Raw genomic sequence first — 26,614 nt, 5'->3', positions numbered from 1 at the left:
GAAATCCTATTATATGTATTTATACATAATTTTACAGAAACAAGACCATACTATAACATGCTATATTATAACCAAAGTGTAGGTAGTTTGTTATAATAATTTTACCTTTTTTACCATTTATATGTAATGTGAGTAAACTTTAGGCTTTTTTTTTTTCAGACTTGTTTTTTCATTTCAATTCTACACATTTTTTTTCCTAAAGATTTTATTTATGTATTTGAGAGAGAGGGAGTGAGAGAGAGCGTGAGAGCAATGTGAGGGGCAGAGGGAGAAGCAGACTCCCCGCTGAGCAGGGAGCCTGTTGCGGGGCTTGATCCTAGGACTCCAGAATCATGACCTGAGCTGAAGGCAGATGCTTAACCGACTGAGCCACCCAGGCACCCCCAACTCTACATATTTTAATATGTAACTCTAAAAGATGAAGATTCTTTTTAAAGCATAATCATAATACCATTATCATACCTAAAAATTTTAACAGCTCTTTAATATCAGTTAGCCATTCCATGTTTAAATTTCCCTTGAGTGCCTCTATTTTTTTCTTTTTATGGTTGATGCCATTGAATCAAAACAAGCAAGGTTCCCATATTACATTTAGTTGACATGTTTCTTAAGCTTATCTTAAACTGTAGGTTCTTACTCTCTCATTTTTATTTCTTTGCAGTTTTTGTTGTTGAAGAAACTGGGTTGTTTGTCTTAGAGTGTTTCCACGTTCTGAATTTTTCTGATTTTGTCCTAGCTGTGTCAGTATGTTTCTCTGTCCTCTGTGTTTCCTGTCAGCTGGCAGTACGATCTAGAGACTTGATCTGATTTAGATTCGATAGATGGAGAGGCAGTGTGAAGGCAGGAACAAATACCTTATAGGTAGCATTGTATATCAGAAGGTAGACTGGTCTTTTTCTGAGTTAATAAAATGTTTATGTTTATATCTTTATCATTGTTTAAAGTAAAAAATGGAGGTTTTGGAATATTCTTTTGATTCTGTTTTATCTTAGTGAATGTCAAAATTATGAATCTATTTTTAAATAATACTTAAGTGACTTTAAATGAAAAAAAAATAAGTGAAAAAAAACCCCCAATTTTTAGCAACCAAAAAAAAAGTAGTCATTAAATAATACCTGTATCATGTTAAATAAATCAACTAATTACTCCTCCAAAAAAATAAATAATACTTCTTTTTATCTTGATTATAAAAGCAATACATTCTTAAAATAGAAAATTTGGAAGATATAGGGAAAAATATCCATCACTTACAGATAACCAGTGTTAACATTTTAATGTATTTTTTCCATTTCTCTTTATAAAAAAAATTTGAGATTAATCTGTGTAGTATTGTTATCTGCTTTTTAAATTTGATTCTTGTCCCATTAATTACGTGTGCCTTTTCCATTCTTAAATCTCAAGATTGTATTTTTAATGCCTTTGTAGTTTTTCATTATATAAATAATTTCATTGGTTAGATATTTATGTTCTTTAAAAATATTGTTGATATGAATGGTTTATACAAAGTCTGTGTGTATTTTGGTTATTTCATTAAGATGTAATTTCTTTTTTTTTTTTTTTTTTTTTAAGATTTTAGAGAGGGAGACAGCCAGTGAGAGAGGGAACACAGGGGGAGTGGGAGAGGAAGAAGCAGGCTTCTAGTGGAGAAGCCTGATGTGGGGCTCAATCCCAGAACGCTGGGATCACGCCCCAAGCCGAAGGCAGACGCTTAACGACTGCGCCACCCAGGCGCCCCAAGATGTAATTTCTAGATATAAGATAATTGAGTCAAAGGGCATTGAACAGTTTAAATACATTTGGAATAGTACTATTAAATTAAGTAATTGAAGTTTTGAATCGAATTACTTTTAAGGTACACTATAAATTCTGAACTTCATGCAAGTTATATAGCAGTTATTATGGATAAATTACAGCTTAGTTGTGTTGAAGGAGTTTGCAGTGGGGTGAATCTTTTAAAAATAATTTAAATAACTATATTATAACTATATAACTATATAAACATCAGTTTCATATTATATGATTATACAATTTACTACTTATGTTGTTTGCAATTATAAATAAAAATTTAAAAATGCATAATTTTATAATTTGATAATATATGGTTTATAATGTTATATATTATGAAATTATATCATATACAGTTATATATTACATATTATGTATTAAAAAGCTAGTATATAAAGTATAAGATCATAATGTATATGTTTAATGTATAACATTATGTATATGTAGTTTTATAAATTATATATACATTTATAATGTAAATTATGTAACCTAAAATATAAATAGGTATGTAACTAAATAACAGTAATTTTTAAAATAAATACATTATTCAAATATTTAAACATTTTTTTATCTTACAAAACTGGAAATCCCCTTATAGTTTGTCTCTTATCAACAAAGGTTTTCATTTATCTTATTCACTTCTGTGAGGTATAATGCACATGTCATCTGTTTCTCTTGTATTTCTCTTATCATATTTTAATTCTTAATATTTTAATACTTAATACATATCTTAACACTTTAATATATTTTTCATTCTGTTAAGAAATGACCTTAGTTGGGGTACCTGGGTGGCTTAGCTGTTAAGTGTCTGCCTTCGGCTCAGGTCATGATCCCAGGGTCCTGGGATCGAGCCCTGCATCGGGCTCCCTGCTCGGCAGTAAGCCTGCTTCTCCCTCTCACACTCCCCTTGCTTGTGTTCCCTCTCTTGCTGTCTCCCTCTGTCAAATAAATAAAATCTTTAAAAAAAAAAAAAAAAAAAGAACTTGGTGGTATGCATTTTTTTTGTATTCCAGATTGCTACGCTTTACATATGGTCCTTCATTTCCTCCATTTAAAGTTCCTGATGAAGATGCCAGTCTGATCCCTCCTGAAATGGATAACGAGTGTGTAGCACAGACGTGGTTCCGCTTCTTACATATGTTAAGGTACTATTATTTAATATTGTGTGTGCTCTTTCCCCGGTGTCTTAGGGCAGGAACCATGCTGTAACTTTCATGTTGGTGCTCAGTATGTGACGGCTAAGTACAGTCCTCAGATGGAGGCACAGTGGACAATAGGCATATCTACATCATGGGCCTCCTGCTCTCCCTGTCCCAGCAGAGTCAGGCTACCCTCAGCTGCGCTTGGTCTGCACTCTCTAGAATCTTGTCCCCTGTGTACATGTAACACTTGCTCTCGTGCCTACTGTTGCAGCTTGGATATTATCTCTCCCAGGACCTGCTCTCTCTTTATAGTAATTCTTTTCCGTTCAGTTTTATTGCTTCTTACTTTTCTTTCTACTAGCTACGTCCTTGTGTCCTTTGGAACTTTTGTTCTGTTGCATACTGCCCTAATTCTTAAACCATTTCCTCTCCATATCCTCTCATTCTGGTTTGACTGGCCTCATTTTTCTGTTTGTGTATTAGTGATGCTAAATTATCCTTTTTATAAATTAGGGATGTTAATCATTCTCTATCTTTTTTTCCAGTTTGTAGTTTGTTTTTTGTCTTTCAGTGATTTTAGTTTTTTTAAAATGTCTTTTTCTATGATCGTTTTCTGTTTCCTTTAAAATTAGAAAGCCTTTCTTTGTAATTAATTCTTTTTCTCTTTTTTGGTAGTAATCCTGTGGATTTGAGTAACCCGGCCATTATAAGCTCAACTCCCAAATTTCAGGAACAGTTCTTAAATGTGAGCGGAATGCCACAAGAATTGAATCAGTATCCCTGCCTTAAACATCTGCCTCAAATATTTTTTCGTGCCATGCGTGGAATCAGCTGTCTGGTGGATGCATTCTTAGGTGAATTTTGTGTATGTTGCTAAATGTTTGGATAACTCTAGAGTATAGATTTAGAAACTATTATGGATAACTCTAGAGTATAGATTTAGAAACTATTATGGAAAGCCCGAAGAAAAAGATGAACAAATCTGTTTTTCAGAACAAATCTGATTACAAATGACAAAGTAGGAAAAATTATTTGCAACAAATGTAATAGCTAGAAGGCTTCCGTTGTCTTTATATAAATAGATCAAAATATGCTAAGAAAAAGAATAAGATTTGGTAGATAGATGGACAAAGGATATGAATAAATGATTTACAGAAGGGAAAAGTTCATTCTCACTAGTAATCCAAGAAAATAAGATTAAAATACATTAGGTATCTTTCTTATGTGTGTCACTGGGAAGCAAATTACACCTTTTGTGAACCATTATTTTAAACGATTTTAGGGCGACTGAGTGGCTCAGTCGGGTAAGCATCTGCCTTCTGTTCAGGTCAGGATGCCGGGGTCCTGGGATCGAGCCCCACATCGGGCTCCCTGCTCATCCTGTCACTCCCCCTCCTTGTACTTTCCCCCCACCTCCCGTCAAATAAATAAATAAAATCTTAAAAAAAAAAAAACAAAACGTTTTTCACATTTTAGGAATATGAAAAGTCAGTATTTTTAACCTACCAAAAGGCAATGATATTTAATAACTATTTTTTTCTAAAACATTTATTATGTGCACTTGTTAATACATTACATAGCTAGTATATTAGTTCAAATTAAGTTTGGCTGCCACATAACAACCAAAAATACCAGTGGTTTAAACAAGATAGTTTATTTTCACATATGGTAAGGCCATGGGTAGGCAGTATAGGGCTGCTGTAGCTGTTCCATCATTGTAAGGGACCCAGGGCCCTTCCATCTTGTGGCTCTTTGTGTACTCTCTCATAGGCCATGATGGTTAAATAAGTTCCAACCATCCTGTTCAGGAATTAGGAAGGGAGGAAAGTCTGTACTTGATTGGTCTTATTAAGGAGATTTCTTGGAAGACCCACCCAACAATCACCCATTTGTCTATGGTCAGAACATGGCTACATCTGGCTCTAAGGGAGGCTAGAAAATGTAGTTGTGTATTTTGGGTAGCCATGTCCAGCTAAAATTCGTGTTCTGTAACTCAGAAAGAGTGAGTGGTTATTGGGAGGCAGCTAGCAGTGTCTGCTGTAGTCTGTCATGATCAGCCTTCACTGGTGTTATTTAAGGAAGATTTTTCTGACCACATGTTTGAAACTATGAAGAATAACTCCAGTTGTCTTTTTCTTAAAGGCATTTCTAGGCCCCGATCAGACAGTGCTCCTCCAACACCCGTGAATAGATTAAGTATGCCTCAAAGCACTGCTGTCAATACCACCCCACCACATAACCGGAGGCACCGGGCTGTGACTGTGAATAAGGCCACCATGAAGACAAGCACAGTAAGAGTTTTCGTCTCTCTTATTATGCTGTATAAAGTTGACTTTTTAATCTGCTAACCTTTTTAAAAAGTCCTGCTGTTTTCTCAACTTTTCTTGAGTATGGATATATTCTTGTACTCCTCTAACAGGTTAGTACTGCTCATGCCTCGAAAGTTCAGCACCAGACATCCTCCACCTCTCCTCTGTCAAGTCCCAATCAGACTAGTTCTGAACCCCGGCCACTGCCTGCCCCTCGGAGACCAAAGGTTAACAGCATCTTGAATCTCTTTGGATCTTGGTTGTTTGATGCAGCGTTTGTTCACTGTAAACTTCATAATGGGATAAACAGAGACAGCAGCATGACTGGTAAATATTGCTCAAGAAATATGTTATCACTTTTTTCTTTTCTTTTTTTTCTTTTTAATCTTTCCTACCTGCAAGATTAATATGTACCTTAAAAAGCTTTCTGTCTCTGACCAAGCAGTGTCTTGTGTTTAACCCCTTCCAGCTGCAGTAACAGAATTTTGGAAGTTTTCCTATGTCCTTTTTATGTCTGTTCTATGAGGTTTGGCTTTTGTCTGGTTTATTAGACACACTTCAGGTTAGCCACTTTTTGTTGAATCAAATTCCTTTCAGTAGGTGGCCGGAAGTTCCCTTCATGTCAGCCAGGATAATAATATTGATAGAAAGAATTAAAGATTTTGACCAGAAATTTATTCACAGGAAGTGTTTTCTTAGATGCTGACAGCCATTCACTTATTAGTACATGTAAATATTAGAAAATTTCTGCTTCATGAAAAACTCTTCTCAGGTTTTAGTCTAGAGAACTTTATTTCAGGGCACACTTTAAAAAATACCATTTGCTTTGGAACTAAATAAGACTGGTGGCAAATTAACTCAACCCTGCTATCTTCATTTAGATTTTATTACAGAAATGGCACTAAGTGAAGTCCGATTTATTTTTGTCATCTCACCATTGTACTTGGAAGTAGTGGCATAGCGTGCAGGATGGGAGTGTGGGGTAGTGCAGAAAATACTGGATATTTATGACATGTCTTATAGAGAACAATAATCATGGCTAGCATTTATTGAGCTGCAATGACTATGTGCCCAGACACTGTGTTATATGCACTAGTGAGTGTATTGGTTGTTAGGAAAGCACTTTTCCGACTGGGATTAGGTGTAGGTTGAGAGAAAAGGATGCCTGATTGCATTAATTTATGCATCTCTAGGGAGAATATTAGTTCCAAGGATTAAAACTGATATGATGACCATAAAGGTCTCTGCTTTCTCTCAGAAATGCATTCTTAGCTATTATGAATCATCTCAGAACTAAGGTCTATATGAGCATTATACGTGTTTAATCATTTTGGATGTTCTCACAAATCTTTTAATTTTAAAAAGTGTGACTATGAAGATATTTTTGGGAATATAATTGGAGATTGCATGTTTGAATTTACAGATTCCTTTGTTTATTTTCTTCAAATTCAGACACTTTATATTCTGCCATTTCCATATTATATTTTATTTACAAGTTTGAAAGTAGTTCTTACGTATGGATAAGTAAATGTACTCATGACTAAATGAAAACTTTTAGGACACATTTTTGGCTTATATTTTCTTATGTTCGTGTGCCTTATATTTTGAGTTTTCTGAACCATGTTTATGTTTATTAATTTGTATTGTATTTTCTAGAATGAATCAGTCATATTTTTAATTTTTATTTTTATTAAGGTGCAATTCTTATAATTGTAACTTTTGGGTATCAAGCTATTGACCATAAAATCCCTGGATCCAGAATGGCTCAATCTCCTGCCTCCTTGGTGGGCTTGCTTAAAGGGAATATACAGCTCTTCTCACTCTCTAGGGAGTTTGTAACAGCTTTGTTCACCCTCTCGTTCCAAAAGATGGATAATTCAGATAATATGTGGGCAACTAATTCTTACTTTTAACTCTTAACATTTTCCTTGGTACGGAAAAGATAGAAGCTCCTCTTTCCCCTATTGTGTTTGGAGATGAGAAAGGCTGTTACATTACCCAGGAGATAGGAGGTGTCCTGGTATTTCACTGGGTTTGAGTGCTATTGGGTGCTGCTCTTGAAGTTGTGGGGGTGGGAGTGGAGGGGCAGGGTTGGAAGATTTGGAAATACTAACGCTGTAGTCTGTTTTCTAAGTACTGGCTGCCATCAAGGAATTCTGCCATGCAGTTCACCTCTAACTTAAAATGTTTGCTTCTATGAACTGGTTAGCTCTAGACTGCTGTGACATTACACTGTAGTTTGTAAAAGTGACATTGAGCTGGGAAGGGTTAATGAACTAAAATTTTAATGCACGTATTGGCAGTTCAAAACCTCAATTCTTTGTAGTTGTGTAATTTTCTTCGTTCATTGTTTTGCATGATACAAAAATCATAATTTTGGATCTGAATGCACAATTTCCTGTTTTTGAACTAGCTTGTGGTATCATAAAGCTTTTAATCTAACTTTTAAAAAGCTAAAAAGCTTCTTAACTTATTGTAAAATTTCACCATCTTTAAAGTATTTTATAATTACTGCTGTCCTTTGATTTGTTTCCATTTATTTCTATTATCTTGCAGCATCTTTTATCCAAATTCTTCTTTCTTATAAATCTTGTAAGTAGGAACCAGAAGCTTCTCCTTAATTGCAGTCATGTTTTTATTTTTTTCATAATTCCATTAAAAAATTTGATTGTCATTGTCTCTTGTAGTTTTTGCACTTGGGAAGAAAAATACTTTTCTGTGTTTTGAATGGGGAAGATTGTTGGCAAAAGCAAATTAATCTGCCTGAATCAGTCCCATTATTTCTGTACACTAGTCTGGTCATGTCATGAATTCCAGGACTTTGCACTAACTGTGTTTTGGCTTTTTTTTTTTTTTTTTTTTAAGCTTTAAGCTTATTTTTATACAGATTTAGTGTTTGGTTTGTATGCATTCTGCATGTAGTGTTTTTCAAATGTATTATTGCTGGATAGCTTATTCAGGACTAAAAAATGGCTCATGGGAAGTTGCATAAAGATTTATGCTTGACTCTGCATTCTATTAAAACTATTACAAAATAATTTAAACATTTCATGTAGAGTGATAAAAGATTTCAGAGTGATTTTCAATACACTGTGAAATCTTTTGTTAAAAATAAAAGCAACTTTCAAAGGGCTTCTGTTTCAGTGACAACGAATGACCATGATAATCTTTCTTACCAATCCAATTATCTGACTTATCAACCTCAAGTTAGCTGCTGTCTGTGGTTGTTAAAATTCATTCTCATTTTGCTTGGTTGGGCAATTCTTTGGTGTGTGTTTTGGAGTTGGGTGGGTGGTGGGAATGCTCTCTCTTCCTCCCTACCCATTTCTCATCCTTACTTTGCCCTCTCCCTAAAGTATACAAACTGGCATGGGCTTGCCCATTCAATTATGATGTCTGTCTGGGGTAATGTGTAAATTGCAGTAGCTATTTTTCTTAATGTTTAAGCATCATTCTACAGGGGGAGGAAAAAGCAGAATAAATAATAGAAAAGCCAAATTCTTTTATTATATATCTGTATTCACATACAGATATATACACATGTACTCTGCTGATCAAAAATTCAGTTGAAAAATGCTTCTAGTAGACTCTATTAAACTGATAATATCACTGTAAATTAATTGTTACCATTTTCAAAGAAGATTTCAGAGAGCCCCTTTTTAAAAAAATTAAGACGTAGTTGCCAAACAAAAGCATTATTGAATTCTATTTAAGTAACAATTTAATGACATCAACACTTGATCTTTGTGTCCAGGGTCCCATGAGCCTATTTGCATATTGACAAATATAATAAAACGCTCCTTTTCTCTCCTCAGCCATTACAACACAAGCTAGCATGGAGTTTCGACGGAAAGGGTCACAAATGTCCACAGACACCATGGTTTCCAATCCTATGTTTGATGCAAGTGAATTTCCTGATAACTATGAAGCAGGAAGAGCTGAGGCTTGTGGGACACTGTGTAGGATTTTTTGTAGCAAGAAGACTGGAGAAGAGATTCTGCCAGCTTATTTATCCAGGTCTTAGAATTTTTTTTGTTTATTTTTCCATTTATATAGTTTTGATAGTGAAACTATTATAGCATGACTTGGTAGGCTGAAGTGATAAGTAAATTTTGGTCTGAAATACTTGCAAATGTCTATAAGTAATTGGAATTTTTGCTTGAATTCTTGCATTTTAGCTGCCTCATCAAATTTGGTAAAGATCCTTGAGATGCTTTTTATTTTAGAAATATTATTTATTTCATCATATTTGATTTTTATTAATAATGGAGAAATTTGGAAGAATCACATTAATTAAATAAATTTTTAGCACAGTATTAGGCACTATAGATGGTCCAGAAATGTTAGCTGTGAATCTGGCCTCTGGGGAGCTTATTTTCTCAAGTGAGCAAAGCCACGTACATAAGTAACAATGATCCGATAGTAATAGGAAGCTGGTAGGAGAGAGGCAGAGGTCAAGTGCTGTGGGCATTCAGAAGAAGCAGCAGTACACATTTACCCCAGGGGTTCAGGAAAGAGTTACAGAGGATGGGATGATTATGCTGGACTTAAAAAGGTTGGGTAGTGGTTAGCCTATGTTAGCAGGTTGGATAGAGTCATCTTACCCCAATCGGTGACTTCAACCATCTTGGTGAATGGCTCTGTCAGCCATTCAGTTGCTCAGGCCAGAAACCAGGGAGTCATTTTAGACTCTTGTCCCTCTTTCTCTTTAGATGGTGAACCAACTCCTGCCTTACTTAACCCTCTTTCTAGTCTCTCCACTGTGTCCTCACCATGACACTTTAGATCTTGTCATTTTTTTCCTAAATTAACTTGTAGTGGCCTCCTGTTTTTTCTTGACTCTGTTTTGCTTTCCTGAACTGATCATTCACATAGCTGCTAAGGTGATCAACAAGAGCATTCAGGTGTTTGTACCCGCCGGGTTCTCAAGAGTGAGGATTAAACTGAGTCAGAGGGAACCGAGTGCAGAATCCTGTAGGCCTGAACAGAATGGTACATGCAGGCAGCTAATCGGGTATCTTAATAGGTTCTTGGCTTTAAGTAACAGGAAACCCCTCAATGTGATTTAAGCAAAATGGTAATGAGTTACGAGAAACTGCTATTTAATACATTCTGAAGTCAGGACGTGCAGCAGGGCCTCAGAAGGGCAGGGATCAGAAACTGGGAAGTGTTCAAGGAACAAAACAACTTTCTTCCTTTCTGTTTCTCTGTCTTCATGGTCTCCCAGAGCTGCTTCATTCTTCTCTTCTCTGCAGATTACTTTCTTATATTCAATATGCTTCTGAGTTCTCAAATTCCATGGCTTTGGTCTAGATGATCAGCAGGGCCAGTTAGCATTTCTGAAGCCTAATTTCAGATTCCTGAGAAAGAGGATCGGATTAATCAGGTGTCTTCCTCTGGTTTAGTCAGCTACAACTGTGAGGGTGGGTCACATGGAGCGCCGGAGCTTATCACTTGTGGTGGAGGCATAGTCTCAGGAGGGAGACTATGGGTTGGGGAGATACCCCGAAGAGTAAATAGCAATAAGGGAGAAGGCTGTGATCATGAGCTTTCTATCTGGCCCCTAAGACTGGGTGGTGGGAGTATGACCAACCAAAAAAGCAGATCTGTTAGAGGGCAAGTGGTGAACTTAGTTATGAAACTATTGAGTTTGAGATGCCTGTAGGATATTAATCAACTGATATTTATTAAGTTCCTGCCATGTGCCAGACACTGTGCATAGGAAGTACTGGAGTAATCAGTACAAATTATCACTAATCAATAATTGACATGACCTGCTTTCAGGTATCCAGCACACTTTTGGCACAGATCTGGGGCTCACTTGAGAGGCATGGGCTAGAGATTGATTTGACTATATTCAGGAGCTTAAAACCAGGTTAGTGTGAGAGAGAGCTTAAGAGAGTGGAGCTTGACAGCCTGATGGATACCAGTGTAGGAGGCAGGTGGAGTAAGAGGGTCTATTAGAGAAAACAACTACAGAGGTCACAGAAGGAAAAGAAGAGAAGAAGGGAGTAATTAAAGGGTTGAATGCTTTAAAAAAGGCAGAGTAAGTTAAGACTTAGACATGTCTTCTGGATTTAGTAATTGAGAGGCTGTTGATTATTTGCTGACATGGTTTCAACCGAGTTCTAGGAGGAGAAGCTAGATTGCAGTGTGTTGAGTAGTGACCAGGTGAGGAAGTTGTTTCCGAATAGGTTGTGGAGAAAAGTGCCTCACGGTAGTAGAAGAGTTTACCGATCTAGTTGCTCTTGAATGATGGAAGATTGAATACTTAGTTGATTGGAGGTTAGGAGAGGAGGCTGAAGGAAGGTACGCTCAGGTATATTCCTAAAAGGAGTCTTACTCATACTCACCTCCATGGTAAATGCAGGGTTGAATGAGGTTTCTTTCTTTCATCGTCCCCCCAGAAATGATGGGGAAGGGGAAAGAGACAACACACACTTTTTTTTTCCCCCTTGGGAAAACTGGGAATTGTTGCAGAATTTTACTGGCATGGAATTCAGTGCAATAATTCCTAGTTTACTGATAATTACTGCAGTCATTTATGTCTTCATTTGCAGGCACCTATAACTGAGTTGCGAGGCTTAACACTTCAAGAAGGTGTAATAGACATGAATCTTTTTTCTCTTTTCATTAGGAAAGATAATTTGGTTCTTAGTATATTTGCTTTTGAATTGTTCTAACTCTAATAATACCTTTTAAAGGATAGAAGTAAAGTAGTGAAGAGTGGAAATAGACTTTCAGATGAGTGTGTAGAAAATATTAATAATTATGAAAACAGTTGATCAGTTTATTTAAAATTTTTTTCTTGCTTTCCTAGATTTTACATGCTTTTAATTCAAGGTTTGCAGATAAATGATTATGTGTGCCATCCTGTCTTGGCCAGCGTTATTCTAAACTCCCCTCCTTTGTTCTGCTGTGACTTGAAAGGGATTGATGTTGTGGTTCCTTACTTTATTTCAGCTCTTGAAACCATTTTGCCTGACAGGTAAGCTCTCACTCTGTACTAGCATATCACTTGTTGGGTTTGGCCTGGTCTGTTTTGGTGCTTCCTCCCCAGTTTCCTAATTTATCCTGTGCAGTTGTCTTCATAGCCCAAGGGGACTCAGGTCACATTACCTGAGCTTAGAACATCCAGATATACCTCATCCCTGAATTCATTTAGTTCTAATTTGTCCTGGGCATATTGAATCCTTTTTGGCCTGGTCTAGAGGGCTAAGAACAACCGCAGCCCAGAGGTCCTACTTTTACAGAGTAGGTCATACATTTTAAATCAGTCAATCAGATTCTAGTTTCATTCTGTAACGATTTAACGTGGAAATTCACACACACACACCCCCCACAGAATATAAACTCAGTGGAAAGTAGTTATTGCATTATGAAACCAAACTCAGTGCTTAATATTGTGAAAAATTGACATAATGTATATTTGGCAATAGCTAAAAACAAGCTTTGGTTTGGAAATACCAATAGCTATTTCTTTCTTTCTTTCCTTTTTTTTTTTTTTTTGGCAGAGAACTCTCAAAATTCAAAAGCTATGTAAATCCAACAGAATTGAGAAGATCTTCCATTAATATCCTCCTTTCTTTGTTGCCCCTCCCTCATCATTTTGGCACAGTCAGATCTGAGGTAATGTTTTATTAAAGTTTTTTATATTCTGTATTCTGTTTTGTGTGCTTAAATCAAATCAAATTGTATTTTAAAAAATGGAACATGAGCTTTTTAAAACTTTTCTCAGATTATTTCAATCAAATCAACAAAGTTCTTCTTCTGTCAGCCAGCCAGCATGCCTTGGTCTACTGTTTCAGGTGGCGATAGCTAGTGACAGCTAATAATAACGCATGTTGTGTGAGTTAGTGCCAGACTTCGCAGACGGGCTAATACTAGTAAGTTGAAGGCCTTGCTTGGTAGCCTGGTCTCTTTGTCCACTGCAGGAGTTGCCACGTGGGCATAGCGCACCGCAGCAGTTGATGTTGAGTATTATTTGTTTCTTCCATAGGTGGTCCTGGAAGGAAAGTTTAGTAATGACGACAGCTCTTCATATGATAAACCAATAACTTTTTTGTCCCTGAAGTTGAGACTTGTGAATATACTAATAGGTGCCTTGCAAACGGAAACGGACCCCAACAACACTCAAATGATACTAGGTTTGTGTTAACACATTTTTTTTGTAAGTGAACCCATACACTGTTGACCCCAGGTGTGCTTGGAAGCCAGGGGTCGGTGATGAAGCCTGAGCCTAATACAGCTCTACTCTGAATCAGAGGCAGAATTTGTTTGCTTCTATATGTGAAAAAGTTTAAAGGTGTGAGATGAGGAAAGGGGAAAGCGTTATAGGTGACTCAGGGGGTCAGTTTTGCTTAGTTTTAGTTGTATTATTTTTCTCTTTCCCTCTTGCCTTTCCTCTCTCCTCCTTTCCCTTACCTCCTTCTTTTTCCCTCTCTCCTCTTTCCTTCCATCCCTTACATCTGCGTTTTCCTCTGCCTCCTGCTCATTATGTCCATGGGGAAAAATTTTGAGTTGGGTGTAAATCTGGAAGCTATGTCGGAACCCTGCCAGGAGGAAACTGAGGAATAGCTGTTGCTCTGCTTCCTTCCTTTTTCCTTAATGTTCTCTGGTGGTCTCCTGATCATACTGATTCTCTGTTTTATTTTTATTTAAAAAAAATTTTTTTTAAGATTTTATTTATTGTCAGAGAGAGAAGGCACAAGCAGGGGGGAGCAGCAGGCAGAGGGAGTAGCAGACTCCCCGCTGAGCAGGGAGCCCGATTCGGGACTCGATCCCAGGACCCTGGATCATGACCTGAGCCGAAGCTTAACCAACTGAGCCACCCAGGTGTCCCTGATTATCTGTTTTAAATGGCTCTTCATCGTTATGCCCACTGCCATGTTTTAAGCCCCCGTTATTTTTCAGCTTAATTACTACAGCTGTCTCTTTCTGTACTTCTGGCTTTTCATCCAAGCCAAGAACATGGCCCTAGTTACAGGTGCTCTGAGGACAGTACTAAAGAACTGAATGACATGGCTTTCAGCCTTGAGCAAGTCTTATTGCAGAAATTAGAATATTCTCACAAAGTGTCAGATAATAGCAGATTGCATGTCTTGTTCAGTGTCTTCATTGTTGAGAGAACAAACCAAAAGAGCAAGGAAGACTTCATGGGGGAAGTGGAAGTTAAATTTGATCTTGTAGGGCAGAATTTGAATAGGCAGAAATGAAGTTAGGATTTCATTTCAAGAGAGGAAATGTCCTGGCCAAAGAATTGGTGGTGGCAGGAGTAGTTGAGGTGAGTGTTCAGGAAGTGTTATGTTATGCAGTGAGAAGGTGGAATAAATAGGGAAGAATAAATCCTTTCATTTTGAAAGAGTTGAAAGAACAGAGCTTAAATCTTACTATGAGGGGGCCTCCACATTGTAGTGTTTTAGGTTATTCAAATAACGTATCACTTGAAATCAGATACTTTACTACAGAGTTGTTATTTAGTTTTGCCTTACCCTTGTTCTGAAGAGCTCCATATGTACATTTCAAGGAAGAGTCAGTTGTCCAACTCTTGCCATAGATTGGCAAAGCTGTGTCTCTCCTCTCTTTATCCACTGTGAATGAGAGTACTCCCACACTGAGATGAGAAGCGGTGTGCTAGGCACACTGTCTTATTTCTGTTCTAGCCTTTCTAGGGCTGTAAGTTCCTTGATAGTAAATATGTGCAGTTTTCCTTCAGAATATGCAGCCACGGGTAGCCCTGAACCTTGTGGCTTTAATCATTCTTAGAGAGCAGTCTGATCAAGGGTACCTGGGCGGCTCAGTTGATTGAGCGTCCGACTGATGATCTCAGCTCAGATCATGATTTCATAGGCTGTGGGATCAAGCCCCATGTATGGAGCCCCAGGCTCTGTGCTGTGCAGGGAGTTTGCTTGAGATTCTCCCTTTCCCTCTGCTCCTCCCCCGACTCATGCCCTCTCCTCTCGTTTTCTATCTCAAATAAATAAATAAACACAAAAGCAGTCTGACCAGAAAGATTTTTATTTTGTCATTTTTCTTTTATTTCTAAAAGAACAGAATCCAGGGGCGCCTGGGTGGCTCAGTTGGTTAGGTGTCTGCCTTCGGCTTGGGTCATGATCCTGGGGTCCTGGGATCAAGCCCCACATCAGGCTCCCTGCTCAGCAGGGAGCCTGCTTCTCCCTCCCTCTCTGCCATTCCCCCCACGTGTGCTCTCTGGCTCTCTCTCTCTGTCAAATAAATAAATAAAATCTTTAAAAAAACAAATAAAAGAACAGAATCTGTTTTTTAAAAGTAGTCCATAATATTTTTCTTAGTTTGTATTATACTTGAAATTGATATGCTTGCATTTGGTCTTAAATACCAGTTTAAAAATATCTGAGTGGTCATGTTTTTATATAGTTAAGTTTGACTTCAAGTTTATTTTAGAAAATGTGGTTTTACAACTTTGAGGACAGATCAGAATTAGGGCATTTCTAAAGAGTGTTTTCTTTCATCCAGTCTGTAGATTTATTAGCAATTTTATGGACATTTCAGGAATAGTCAGCTAAAATCATATTCTTATCTCTATTGAGATATTTTAGCCAATTTAGTATTCTTGTCATATATTTAAATAAAATGCCTTTTTTTTTTTTTTTGCTGTTACAGGGGCAATGTTAAATATTGTTCAAGATTCAGCACTTTTAGAAGCCATTGGTTGCCAAATGGAGATGGTAAGAAGCATACCACATGTTATCTGTCAGAATATCAACATCTGATTTTATGTAAATTGCATTCCAAAATGTCTGTCCTTGTGATTTTTAAAGTTTGAAGGTCCCCCAAAGCACCAATACTTCCAAATTAAAAAAAGCTTCCCAGAGACTCCCACTGCCCCTTGCTTGTGGCTATAGGATATGTGATCCCCACACTTGGAGTACAGACAGGAGAGTGGGGAAATTAACAGAGTATACCAGAATGAGCTGGGTAGATGTAGGATGGGTGATCAAATTATTATTAAGGAAATTATATTCGTGTCCCAGTAGGTTGCTAATAATAATCCACTGATCTGGATATAATGAATTTTGTTTATATGGGGAAAAAAATGAGAGAAACCTTTAACAGATACCTTTGTTAGCCCCTATCCGTGTAGGAGTCAGTCTTTACACTAACCGTGATATCTTATTGTTTGCTTTCTATGATGTAACTACATTTGAGAGTTACTGTTGTTTGTTTATTTGTATTTTGTTTTTTAAGCTTGTACTCCTGAAATTTTGCTTAGGAGGCATAAGGTAATTGTTTAAGGGCCCAGAGTCATTAGCTGGTGAAGTCTAGTGAAGATAGGAAAGGTCTTGGGCCCGCCCTTTGTAAACAGCAGCAAAGACTCCAGAATGGACACTCATAATCATCAGACCCTTCATACCCTTCAGTAGATGGTGTCTATGCAAAAACACCTCAGTAGTTTTAATCCCTTGTCAGTTTTTATCTGTGTATCAGTTTGTGCTACTTAGTTGGCCCATTCCATTTTATTAACATGGCTTTTAATGACTGACTTCTGTCTGTACTGGCCAATTTTGGATGTAGCCCTCAAATATTTGATCCATTTTTATTTGACTAGGGTGGTGGAGAGAATAACCTGAAGAGTCATAGTCGCACTAATAGTGGTATTAGTTCAGCAAGTGGTGGAAGCACAGAGCCCACAACTCCCGATAGTGAAAGACCTGCTCAAGCTCTCCTAAGGGATTATGGTAAGCCATGTTTGTTCTTTTGAAAGCTGAAGATTATTGAATAATTTTTAATGCCCAGTACATAAAACAAACAAAATTTTAGTGTTCATGATTTTAATGTGTTTAAGTATAATACTTAAATGTATTTAGGTATAATACTTAATAACCTAATATTTATTAGTCTACAAGATTTTTAAAAAGAAAACAAATCTTTTAAAATTACTCTATAGCTTTTAGTAGCTAGATTTTGGGTAGTTTATTCAATTTTATAAATGTTTATAGCGGGTAGTCAGGAAAAATTTATGGATTCTGTTACCAGATACTGGCAATACAGAGAAATAGAATGTGCTCTGCCTCAGGCTCTAATGACAGAGATAGCCAGCACATCAATTATTGCAGTGTGGTAAGTGGAGTGATAAAATATACGTTAGATGGAACCAAGAGGGGAGAGTCTTTGTGTTTAAAAACCATATACCCTACTATAACTGGTTAGATTTTTTAGTCACAAATTTTAAGCAAAAGCTAGCAGATCATCCTATTCAGTGATGTCCATTACTTTGGCAATTACTTTACGGGTTCTGTGAATTTGTGGGTGCCTTTTTTTTTTACATGATTATTAATATTGTATTGAATCTGTGAGTGTTAGTCCAACATGACTGGAATGAAATCTGGATCCTTAGATGTGAATTTAATTTTTTAATTATCTGGAGAATTCATGAGCCTAGGAGTCCAGGCATGTTTAAATTTGCTTTAAGTATCCTTGAGCATGTCAAATACATCAGGTCATTGTGAGGTTATTCAACAAATTTAAATATTGCATTTATAAAGAAGTTATTTAAATTGTTATCTTATTCATTATGTTCATGGATTTAAGTATACTAGAGATGAAAATTTGTTTTTCATGCTTTCTAAAACACTAAAGAACTTTTTGAATTATTGTATGTGTTCTAATATAAATGTTTGAAGTGATTATTGTTTGTTTCAGCCTTTTGAACTGGTGTTAGTGAGTTCTGCTTGTAATGTCGTAAAGTAGTTTTTACTAAGAAATCCAGATTTGTGTTAGTGTCGCATGAATGTCTCTCTTTAATGATCATTCCTTTTTCTGTTGTCACTGCCCTCTTTCTGATAGGATCGACAGGTATAATGTCCCTAAAGCTTCCTTTATAAATTTGGTTTAATTTGTCCTAATTTATAATTAGCTAAGTAGTAATTATTTTTAAATGTAGAACTAGAGGCCAAATAAAAATATGGCGACTTGATTATTTAATTTTTTTAGAAGTATTAAAGTAGCTTTAGAGAATTAAATGTTAAAATGTGTTTGAAAAGGCATTGCATGTGACTTTTGATAGTGTTAAACCCTGAAAATAATTTCAACAGATGTTTTAGGGTATTCCTAACATCGGAGGAGATTCTAAAATGTGAATTCCTTTTTCTATAAAATTCCAAAAAAATAATTGATAGCCTTTTCATTGGTTTTTTTTTTAAATGTAACTCCCTATGAGTTAATTAAGAAATTTTAAGATATATTGAACTGCCAAATCCTAGTGGATGTCTGTGTAAAAGTACCTGAGCTGAGCGCTAGAAGCTGCTTTGGTCCAGTGTGTGTGCCCTGTGCACTGTTGTTCAGTCAGCCTTGACGCTCAGGCCAGTGGGGTGGGGAGCATAGCACTGTGTGGGTGCCCGTCGTGCTCACTGTGGCTGCTGTGGTCTGTGCCTGGTGGAATGCTGTGCTTCTCGTTACTAATGCTTAGTTGTTTTCCCTCCCTGTGGGATGTGGCATTGGGGTTATATCCTAGCTCTTAATACAGATTCAGCTGCTGGGCTCCTGATTCGCAGCATTCATCTTGTCACCCAAAGACTCAACTCCCAGTGGCGGCAAGACATGAGCATATCACTGGCAGCTCTAGAGCTCCTCTCTGGCCTGGCAAAGGTGAGGAGAACAGTCCTCTTATTTTAGCCCAATAGCTTTGGACCATGACTCTTTTTCCTATATCTCTCAACTCCTGGATATGGGTATTACAGTGTTACTTACACTCAAATATAGTTTTATCCAGAGTGTGCAAAAATGAGCCTCCTAGTGAAATTTTACAAAGTGAACTTTACTTTTTTTAATAGATTCAAAGATTATGAATGATACTTTTGCTCTTAAGTTACAGGAAACATTTCAGTACTTCCTATTAATTTGCACATGATAATAGAATACCTGTTGGTTTTGTATTTGCTTATAATACCCTTAAATTTTCAACATGATATTTTGTGTCATTATAGGATCATCTGATTTTAATAAATGCACATAAAAATATGCATAAATCTCAAAATACTGATGCTGAGAAGAAGAAGCCAGACCCCCTCCCCCCAAAGAGAATACGATACATGTGATTTTATTTGTATTAAACTCTAGAAAATGCATTGACAGAAAGCAGATCAATAGTAACCTAGGGAAGGGGCATAAAGGAATGGAAGAAAGAATTAGAAAGGTGCATGAGGATATTTGGGGAGTGAAGGATACGTCTACTATTTTGATTGTAGTGGTAGTTCACAAGTGTATACTTATGCCAAAATTTGTAAAATTACACTTTAAATATGTGTAGTTTCCTGTATGTTAATTATACCTCTGAGCAGCTATACAGAACTTCATAGCCCATAGTGCATCACCGCAAGATTGGGTTAGAGGGCTTAAGAAATATACACGTTCCATTGCCAGATATTCTTTTGATACCTAGCAGTGATGAATAGGTGTACCCCAGGAGTTTAGGTTTTTAGCCAATGAAAAAATATGCTAAAATGAAATAACTATTTTAGAGTTTGAAAAATGCTCTCTGGTTTTTATAGAGTATTATATAATGATGTATCTGAAATATTCTGTTCCTGTATAAATAATATTTTATTTATTTATTTTTAAGATTTATTTATTTCAAAGAGAGAGAGAGTGGGAGGAGGGGCAAAGGGAGAGGGGGAGAGAGAATCTCAAGAAGGCTCTACCCACTGCACAGACCCAACATGGGACTTGATCTCACACAACCCTGGGATCGTGACCTGAGCCAAAATCAAGAGTTGGACACTCAACTGATTGAGCCACCCAGGTGCCTTTGTATCAATAATATTTTAAAAAGCAAGGCTTCCTGTGGTGTATCCCAGTGTCAGAAAGGCCAGGCTGCAGTGCAGATAGTTTGAAATTGATACAGTGGTTCCTGGCTAACTGTGTTCCCCATATGAATATGCTTAGGTGAAGGTGATGGTTGACTCTGGAGACCGGAAGCGAGCCATCAGTTCTGTGTGCAGCTACATTGTGTACCAGTGTAGTCGGCCAGCTCCCCTTCACTCCCGGGATCTGCACTCCATGATAGTAGCAGCTTTTCAGTGTCTCTGTGTCTGGCTGACAGAGCACCCTGATATGCTTGATGAAAAGGTTAGTAAATAAAATCTTTAAAAAATAAATAAAATCTTTAAAAAAAAAAAAGAAAGAAAAGGTTAGTTTACTAGATCTTAAAACAGGAAGGAGAAACAAAAATGTATATTGGGACGATGTCTCTTAAAAGAGAATATTTAAATACATATTGCCTACTTTAAACTGAATATTCTTTGTTGTATTTCAGTAGAATACTTGTCCTTTGGAGCACAATTCAAAAATTGTCATCACACTTATATTTGGTTGCAAATTAATCGATGGAGAAGTTCTTTTGCAAGATGGAGCCTTGACTAATTTCTCTGAACTATCAAGAAAATTCTTTCTTGAAAGGATGTGGTAGCTTTGAGATGGCCACCAGGCACTTTGGTCACACATTGCCAAACTTTGAAGGACAGTTGGTAGCCGGGCTGCAAACTAAGGGCACAGCTTGCCATAACGGTTTGCCTGTATATAAAAATCTCATTTCACACATATTTCCCACTTTCAAGTAGGCGCGGATCTCTAGGCTGATTTCCCTTGCCATTGTTCCATTTAATATCTTCCTTATAGGGAGCCAGGCGGCTATCAAGAATTCATAGTATAAATAAGATATATCAGGTTCATTGGATATTTATGGAGAACTTTATATCATTTTAAAATAATACTGTTGATAAAATCTTAGTTATTTTCATTATGATTTCTACTAAAGTTATGGTACCAAGAATTGCTTAAAAATGTTAGTAACGGATGAACTTCCCTTTGGATAATCTAATGTCTTAATGTCTTAAACCATCCCAGGTTTAACTGAATTACTGTTCCATCTCTTAAACTTGGGCTTTCATGGTTTTATAGTCTGTGGTAGTTTTGTAAGAATTATGACTGATAAGATTGAATTGAATTTATCATTTATTATCTAACACTGAACATTCAAATTCAGTTCTTAAAAGAAAAATTGGGCAAAGTTTTTTATATTATTGTGAAATTAACACATACCTATTAAAGTGAGAAGGAAACTGGAGCCCATCACCAAAACACAACCACTGTTAGCATTTTGCTGTATTTCCTTATCTTCTCATAAGGTAGGTGTATTACAAAAACTGATTTGCCTTTCCTGCTTCTAGGACTGTCTTAAGGAAGTATTGGAGATTGTGGAACTGGGTATTTCAGGAAGTAAGTCCAAGAGCAGTGAGCAAGAGGTCAAGTACAAAGGAGATAAGGAGCCAAACCCTGCATCTATGAGGGTAAAGGATGCTGCTGAAGCCACCCTAACATGGTATGAAAGTGACTGCACAGGGATTGCGCCTAGCAATTAGATGGGGTTAGTTGTGGTCCATGTTGTTTCCTCTCCTCCGCAGTTGTTCAGCATTAAGTGATGTAATCTTCCAGGATACTTTTTCTTTAGAAATAAAATGGAAAGGGAAAACTTGTTTTGGGAACCAAAAGAACCCAGGAATGTGGGGCTGAGAGTTTGGGTCCTTGTTTTTCTGTGCTAGTTGGCATTAATTGAAGTCATATCTTGTTAGAGTTAGAAAGAATCTCGGAGAGCCTTACCCTTCCTCTTCACTTTGGTGCCTGAGTCCAGAGATGGGATCTGCCTGAGGTCACACTATTAAGTCTCCTGCTTCTTAGCTGAGTGGTCTGTATTCTGTTACATTTACAGTACGTATTAGAAGTGCATTCAGTCAAAATTTATGAGCTCCCTCTTATGAACTTGTAATAGGATTGTAAAGATAAATCGGATTCAATCACCACGCTCAAAGAGGTTCTTGTCCAATAGGGAAGATAAGAGATGAGTACAAATAGCTATAATGTTAGGTGGAGAGTAAGTGCTGCAGGAGAAGGAGTATAATAACATGCTGGAAGGGGGAAATGAATACTTCCAGATATGGGCAAATCAGAGATTTCTAGAGAAGATGACATTGGACCTGACTTTTACAGGACTGGTGAAGTTTCATCAAAAACCAGATTACAGAGTGGTTAAGAAGGCAGCAAGGGAAGATTTCTGTTCTAATCATTTTGGTAGTGAAGGGATAGAGACAGGTTGGAACCTTAGAAAAATAGCAGAGATTGCTGAGAGAGTTTGCATTTGGCTGGTAAGTGAGGAGAGTGGAAAGAGGGAAGGAAGGCCATGTAGGCACATTTATGGATTGAAGGGAAGAGTTGAGTGGAGAAGATTAGGTAGAATCACAGTACAGATGGAAAGTTGGGGCTTATGAGGGTAAGTGTGGGTGAAGACCCAGAAAACATAAAAGCAGGAAGGCGGATGTCAGGTCAGTCTGGATTGGCTCATCTTGGTCTTAAAGTGGTAGGCAAGACTGCTTGCAGATTTGTATGTAAGTCAGCCCTTACCAAGATCCCAGACTCTTTTGAGTTCAGTGGTCTATTTATCACTTGGGGTGTGTGTTATTGGGTGTTATTTCTCTTCCTCGTGGGCTTTGGTTATTCAGTGCATTTTTAGAAGCATGCATGCTTTAGTTTAGTCCTGCTTACTGCACTAGCTAGGCTTTTGGTGTGCTTCTGGAGGTTTGGCTAATAGCTAGAAAATCAGAAAAATGTGAATGTAACTGTTTAAATATGTACTTATACAGGCGATGAGTACTAGATAAAAGTTCAGAGAGGTGCCTGGATGGCTCAGTCATTTAAGTGTCCAGTTCTTGGGTTTTGTTTTGTTTTCGAAGATGTTCTGTATTTATCTGAGAGAGAGAGATTGTGCACGAGTAGAGAGAGGTGCAGAGGGAGAAGCAGACTCCCCGCTGAGCAGGGAGCCTGATGTGGGGCTTGATCCCAGGACCCTGAGCCAAACACAGATGCTTAACTGACTGAGCCACCCAGGTGCCCTTCCAACTCTTGGTTTCAGCTCAGGTCATGATCTCATGGGTGGTGAGATTGAACCCCAAGTTGGGCTTCCCGCTCAGCGGAGAGTCTGCTCAAAGATTATCTTCCTCTGCCCCTCCTCCTGCTCGTGTACGTGTGTTCTCTTTCAAATAAATAAATCTTAAAAAAAAAAAATTCAGAGAGAAGACCATGTGGGGGGTGGGATAGACTGAAAAGCTTTATAAAAGAACTGAGCTTTGATGTGTGCCTGGAAGAGTAAGAAGGATATGGAGAGAAAGAGGGAGAGCATTTCTCACTGGGAACTCTGTATTATACAAAAGTAAGTTTGCTGCATCCTAGCCCCTAGGTGGGGCATTCCTATGAGAATATGACGCCGCAAGAATTGGTATGTGTTCAGAATGAGTAGTGACCCCTGGCTTCCAGGCAACCTAGCCAGTGATTATCTAAGTGGCTCATCTGTTTTATCTGCACTTGTTTCTGCTGCCAACTCCACGAATGGTATCTCCAGTTACCAGTCTTGAAGAGGGCCCTGCAGAGTACCGTCATCATGAAACCTGTCCCAAACCAAATCTCTCTGTTCCCTCAAAATTACTGCTTTATGTCTGCATCACTGCTGCTTTCCGGTTATGCAAACATAGACCTTTGGCTTTTTTTCTGATTTATCTCTGCTTTATCTGTCATTCGCCATATGAAACTAGTGTCCGAATCCAGTAGACTTTATTTTTACAAGTATTTCCTCCGTCCCCTCTAACCTCAGCATCCTGGTCTAGGCTCTTCTTACTTCTTGCCTAATTTCCCTGTTTTTAATCTCACCTTGTTCGTCTTGTATTCCGTTTTTGAACTCATCCTTAAGCACTGTTTTTTTTTTTCTGTTGCTTGAGTGGTTGAAAACTGAATAGATCTCTTGTTTCCTGCCATGTTGTCTGAACTTCTTATCTGGTTGTCAAGGCCTTCCTTCTTCTGTCCCCACTCATACTGTCTGATCTTTCCCAGCATATCCCTTCTGCCATAGTTGGACCTGGCAGGCCATTTGTGGGCATTCTCATACCTGTCTCTGTGTATTCCCTGGGTTTCATGACTTCCCTCTTTTCCCTGCGGTCACATCCTCCACTGTTCAGTGCTCATATAAGATCTGTCTACCTCCATGGTATCTCTCTTGGCTATTCTGCTTCCAAATGATGACTGTGCCTCTGTGCTCATTCAGTCAGACCCGACTGCATAGTGTGGAATTCTATACTGTCACGATCGTATCTGGTTATATTTGATACATGCTGGTGTTGTCTCCCAAACTTGGGTAGAGCCCACATTTCCTTCTTCAACACCTCTTCACAATGCTAAGAATAGTAGACAGTGATGAAGTGCAGATTAGCTAGTTGGGTGTTTTCTCCGTGTACTAATACAAATTCAGAATTAGGACTCTTGGAACACCTTTCAGCAGCCCCTCTGCTTAAGCCACCTGTAAGACACGTATACCCAGTTATTTAGTATCTAATTTTGGGATACTGTAACCCCCGGGGTTCCCATTTCATTTTTATTGTTAAAAATTTGATGTTTACATTGAACTGAAATCGTCCCACTTAAACTTCTACCTATTAGTTCTAATTCAAACTCTTGGTAGTGGAGTCCTCTTCCCAGGCTATAATGATATCTGAACATAGTGCTCATAAAGATAGTGATTCGTTTCTGCCAGTACCTTTAGCTATTTGTTGTATGACAAAGCTTCAAGTACCTTTATCATCCTGGTCATTCTTCTCTCAGCAGTGTGGGTTTGACTACGTATGTACCTCTTAAAGTTACTGAGTACAATATTCTAGGTGAGTTGGATGATCTTTACGCTCTGTAGGATATTATTTTCATTAAAATGTACTTTGAGACTGCATTGGGTTTTTGAGAACTTGATGATTTGCATAAAGTCAACTAAAATTAGAGTCTTTTTCACACATTTATCTTTTGTCTGTTTTTCTCATCATGTACTTACTTGTTTGGGGGTATCTGGATGTACAGAACTCTACATTTAAACTTCGGATCTTTTTATGTAAGATGTATCTCATTATTTGGATCCCAACTCTTCCTCTGACATATTAACTCTGCAGCTCAACTTTTGGTCAGCCGTAGATTTAATGAGCCTGCTATGTGTGTGACTTAGTCAAAGACACTGGTGAAAATATTGAACAGAGATAGACTCACAAAGCACACCATCAGAGATTTCCATTCGGGTTGACAGGAATTTTTCAATGTTGTCTCCAAGGTTATCACCATACACTGTTAAATACCTGTATGTCTTGACTTCAGAGACCATTCTCTACCTTTCCAGTCTAGTCACTATCAGAAGAGAAAATGTGGTTAGGCTGGTGTGATTTGATCTTAGTAACCTGTTTCCTTGCCAGCAGCCCATTTGATATTGTCTTAGGATCTTGCGTGGAACATGACAAACTCACATGGTCCATATACTTTGTAACATCTGTCTCTGTCCTGTATTAGAAAACTGAAATCACATTATCCTCTTTCTGGTCTACTATTTCACCTGTTTCCCACACATCCTTAGAGGCTTGAACTCACCATCAAATTCTCCTGGTCTTTGAAATTTTTAGACCATCCTCCACCTAAAAGGAGAGAAAATTTTGGGTGGAAAACATCTGTTGAGCAGTGTTGCCTTCCATTATCAGAGCTATTGGCGTTCAGGCATTAGAATGAAGGAGAAAGGGAGAGGCTGCTCCAGCTAAGGATTGAGATGACGAAAATGGTTGGGGAGTATTAGTTTTCCGAATGAGGTGCATGTGGGGAAGGCCTTGTGGCACACTGGTAGTACATCAGACTCCAGATGAGATGCATATGACGGGTCAGGTGATGTGAGGACCACAAGGTAAAATCATTACAAGGTACTTTCTCTCTTTGTTTCAGTTTCTTCATTATACAATGGGAATAATAGTGGTACTTACCTCATAGGGTTGTTTTGATAGCTAAACAAAAGATCGTGTGTAAAGTGCTTAGACCAGTGCCTCATGATAAGTGCCAGTTATTATTATTGTTAATTGAATGTATGCAGAAATTTCTATGGACATAAACATTTCTGAATGTTAAGTTTTGTTCAGTTGAATTCCAGTTTACAAAGCATTTTTTTTTCTTAAATATTCTTATTTAGTAATTACAGTAGTTCTGTAAGGTGTACTATTAGTGCCTCCAGTCTTATCTGTAAAATGGGGATAATGTCTATTCAGGACCACACAGTGAGAAGGCAGCAGGCCCTGGTTCCTGGTTGCTTAAAAAAAAATCACTTATCACATCTGAGCCTGAATTTCCTCATCTGAAATATTGAGGTTTGGCTGGTCTTTGGGTTCTTTTCTAGGTCTAGAATGCTTTAGCTAGCGTAATCCTGACACTTGGAGCACATATTTTTTAAAATACATTTTTGGGAGCTCCACAATTTAGAAGTGTGGTTAGTTGGGTTCTCTGGATAGC

At 37.6% G+C, this 26,614-nt stretch overlaps 1 protein-coding gene across 2 annotated transcripts in view; it reads left to right on the top strand.

The window, feature by feature from the left end:
- The window catches only part of RALGAPB (Ral GTPase activating protein non-catalytic subunit beta), an 85,233-nt gene that overhangs the window by 23,140 nt on the left and 35,479 nt on the right, over positions 1–26,614 (top strand). Inside the window, exons 6-18 of one of the 2 annotated variants that reach the window (XM_026503494.4) lie at positions 2,799–2,930; positions 3,603–3,781; positions 5,070–5,218; positions 5,347–5,563; positions 9,052–9,253; positions 12,057–12,224; positions 12,751–12,865; positions 13,236–13,383; positions 15,878–15,942; positions 16,824–16,953; positions 18,729–18,862; positions 20,159–20,341; positions 21,442–21,593. In XM_026503494.4, coding sequence (XP_026359279.1) covers positions 2,799–2,930; positions 3,603–3,781; positions 5,070–5,218; positions 5,347–5,563; positions 9,052–9,253; positions 12,057–12,224; positions 12,751–12,865; positions 13,236–13,383; positions 15,878–15,942; positions 16,824–16,953; positions 18,729–18,862; positions 20,159–20,341; positions 21,442–21,593 — 1,974 coding nt within the window. The remainder of the gene's footprint in view (positions 1–2,798; positions 2,931–3,602; positions 3,782–5,069; positions 5,219–5,346; positions 5,564–9,051; positions 9,254–12,056; positions 12,225–12,750; positions 12,866–13,235; positions 13,384–15,877; positions 15,943–16,823; positions 16,954–18,728; positions 18,863–20,158; positions 20,342–21,441; positions 21,594–26,614) is intronic. The other variant, XM_026503495.4, reaches the window with a different exon arrangement.

This window comes from Ursus arctos, unplaced genomic scaffold (genome assembly GCF_023065955.2).
Source record: "Ursus arctos isolate Adak ecotype North America unplaced genomic scaffold, UrsArc2.0 scaffold_16, whole genome shotgun sequence".
Lineage (NCBI taxonomy): Eukaryota > Metazoa > Chordata > Mammalia > Carnivora > Ursidae > Ursus > Ursus arctos.
Note: the sequence above shows the minus strand (reverse complement) of the source record. Positions and strands in the feature narration are given on the sequence as shown.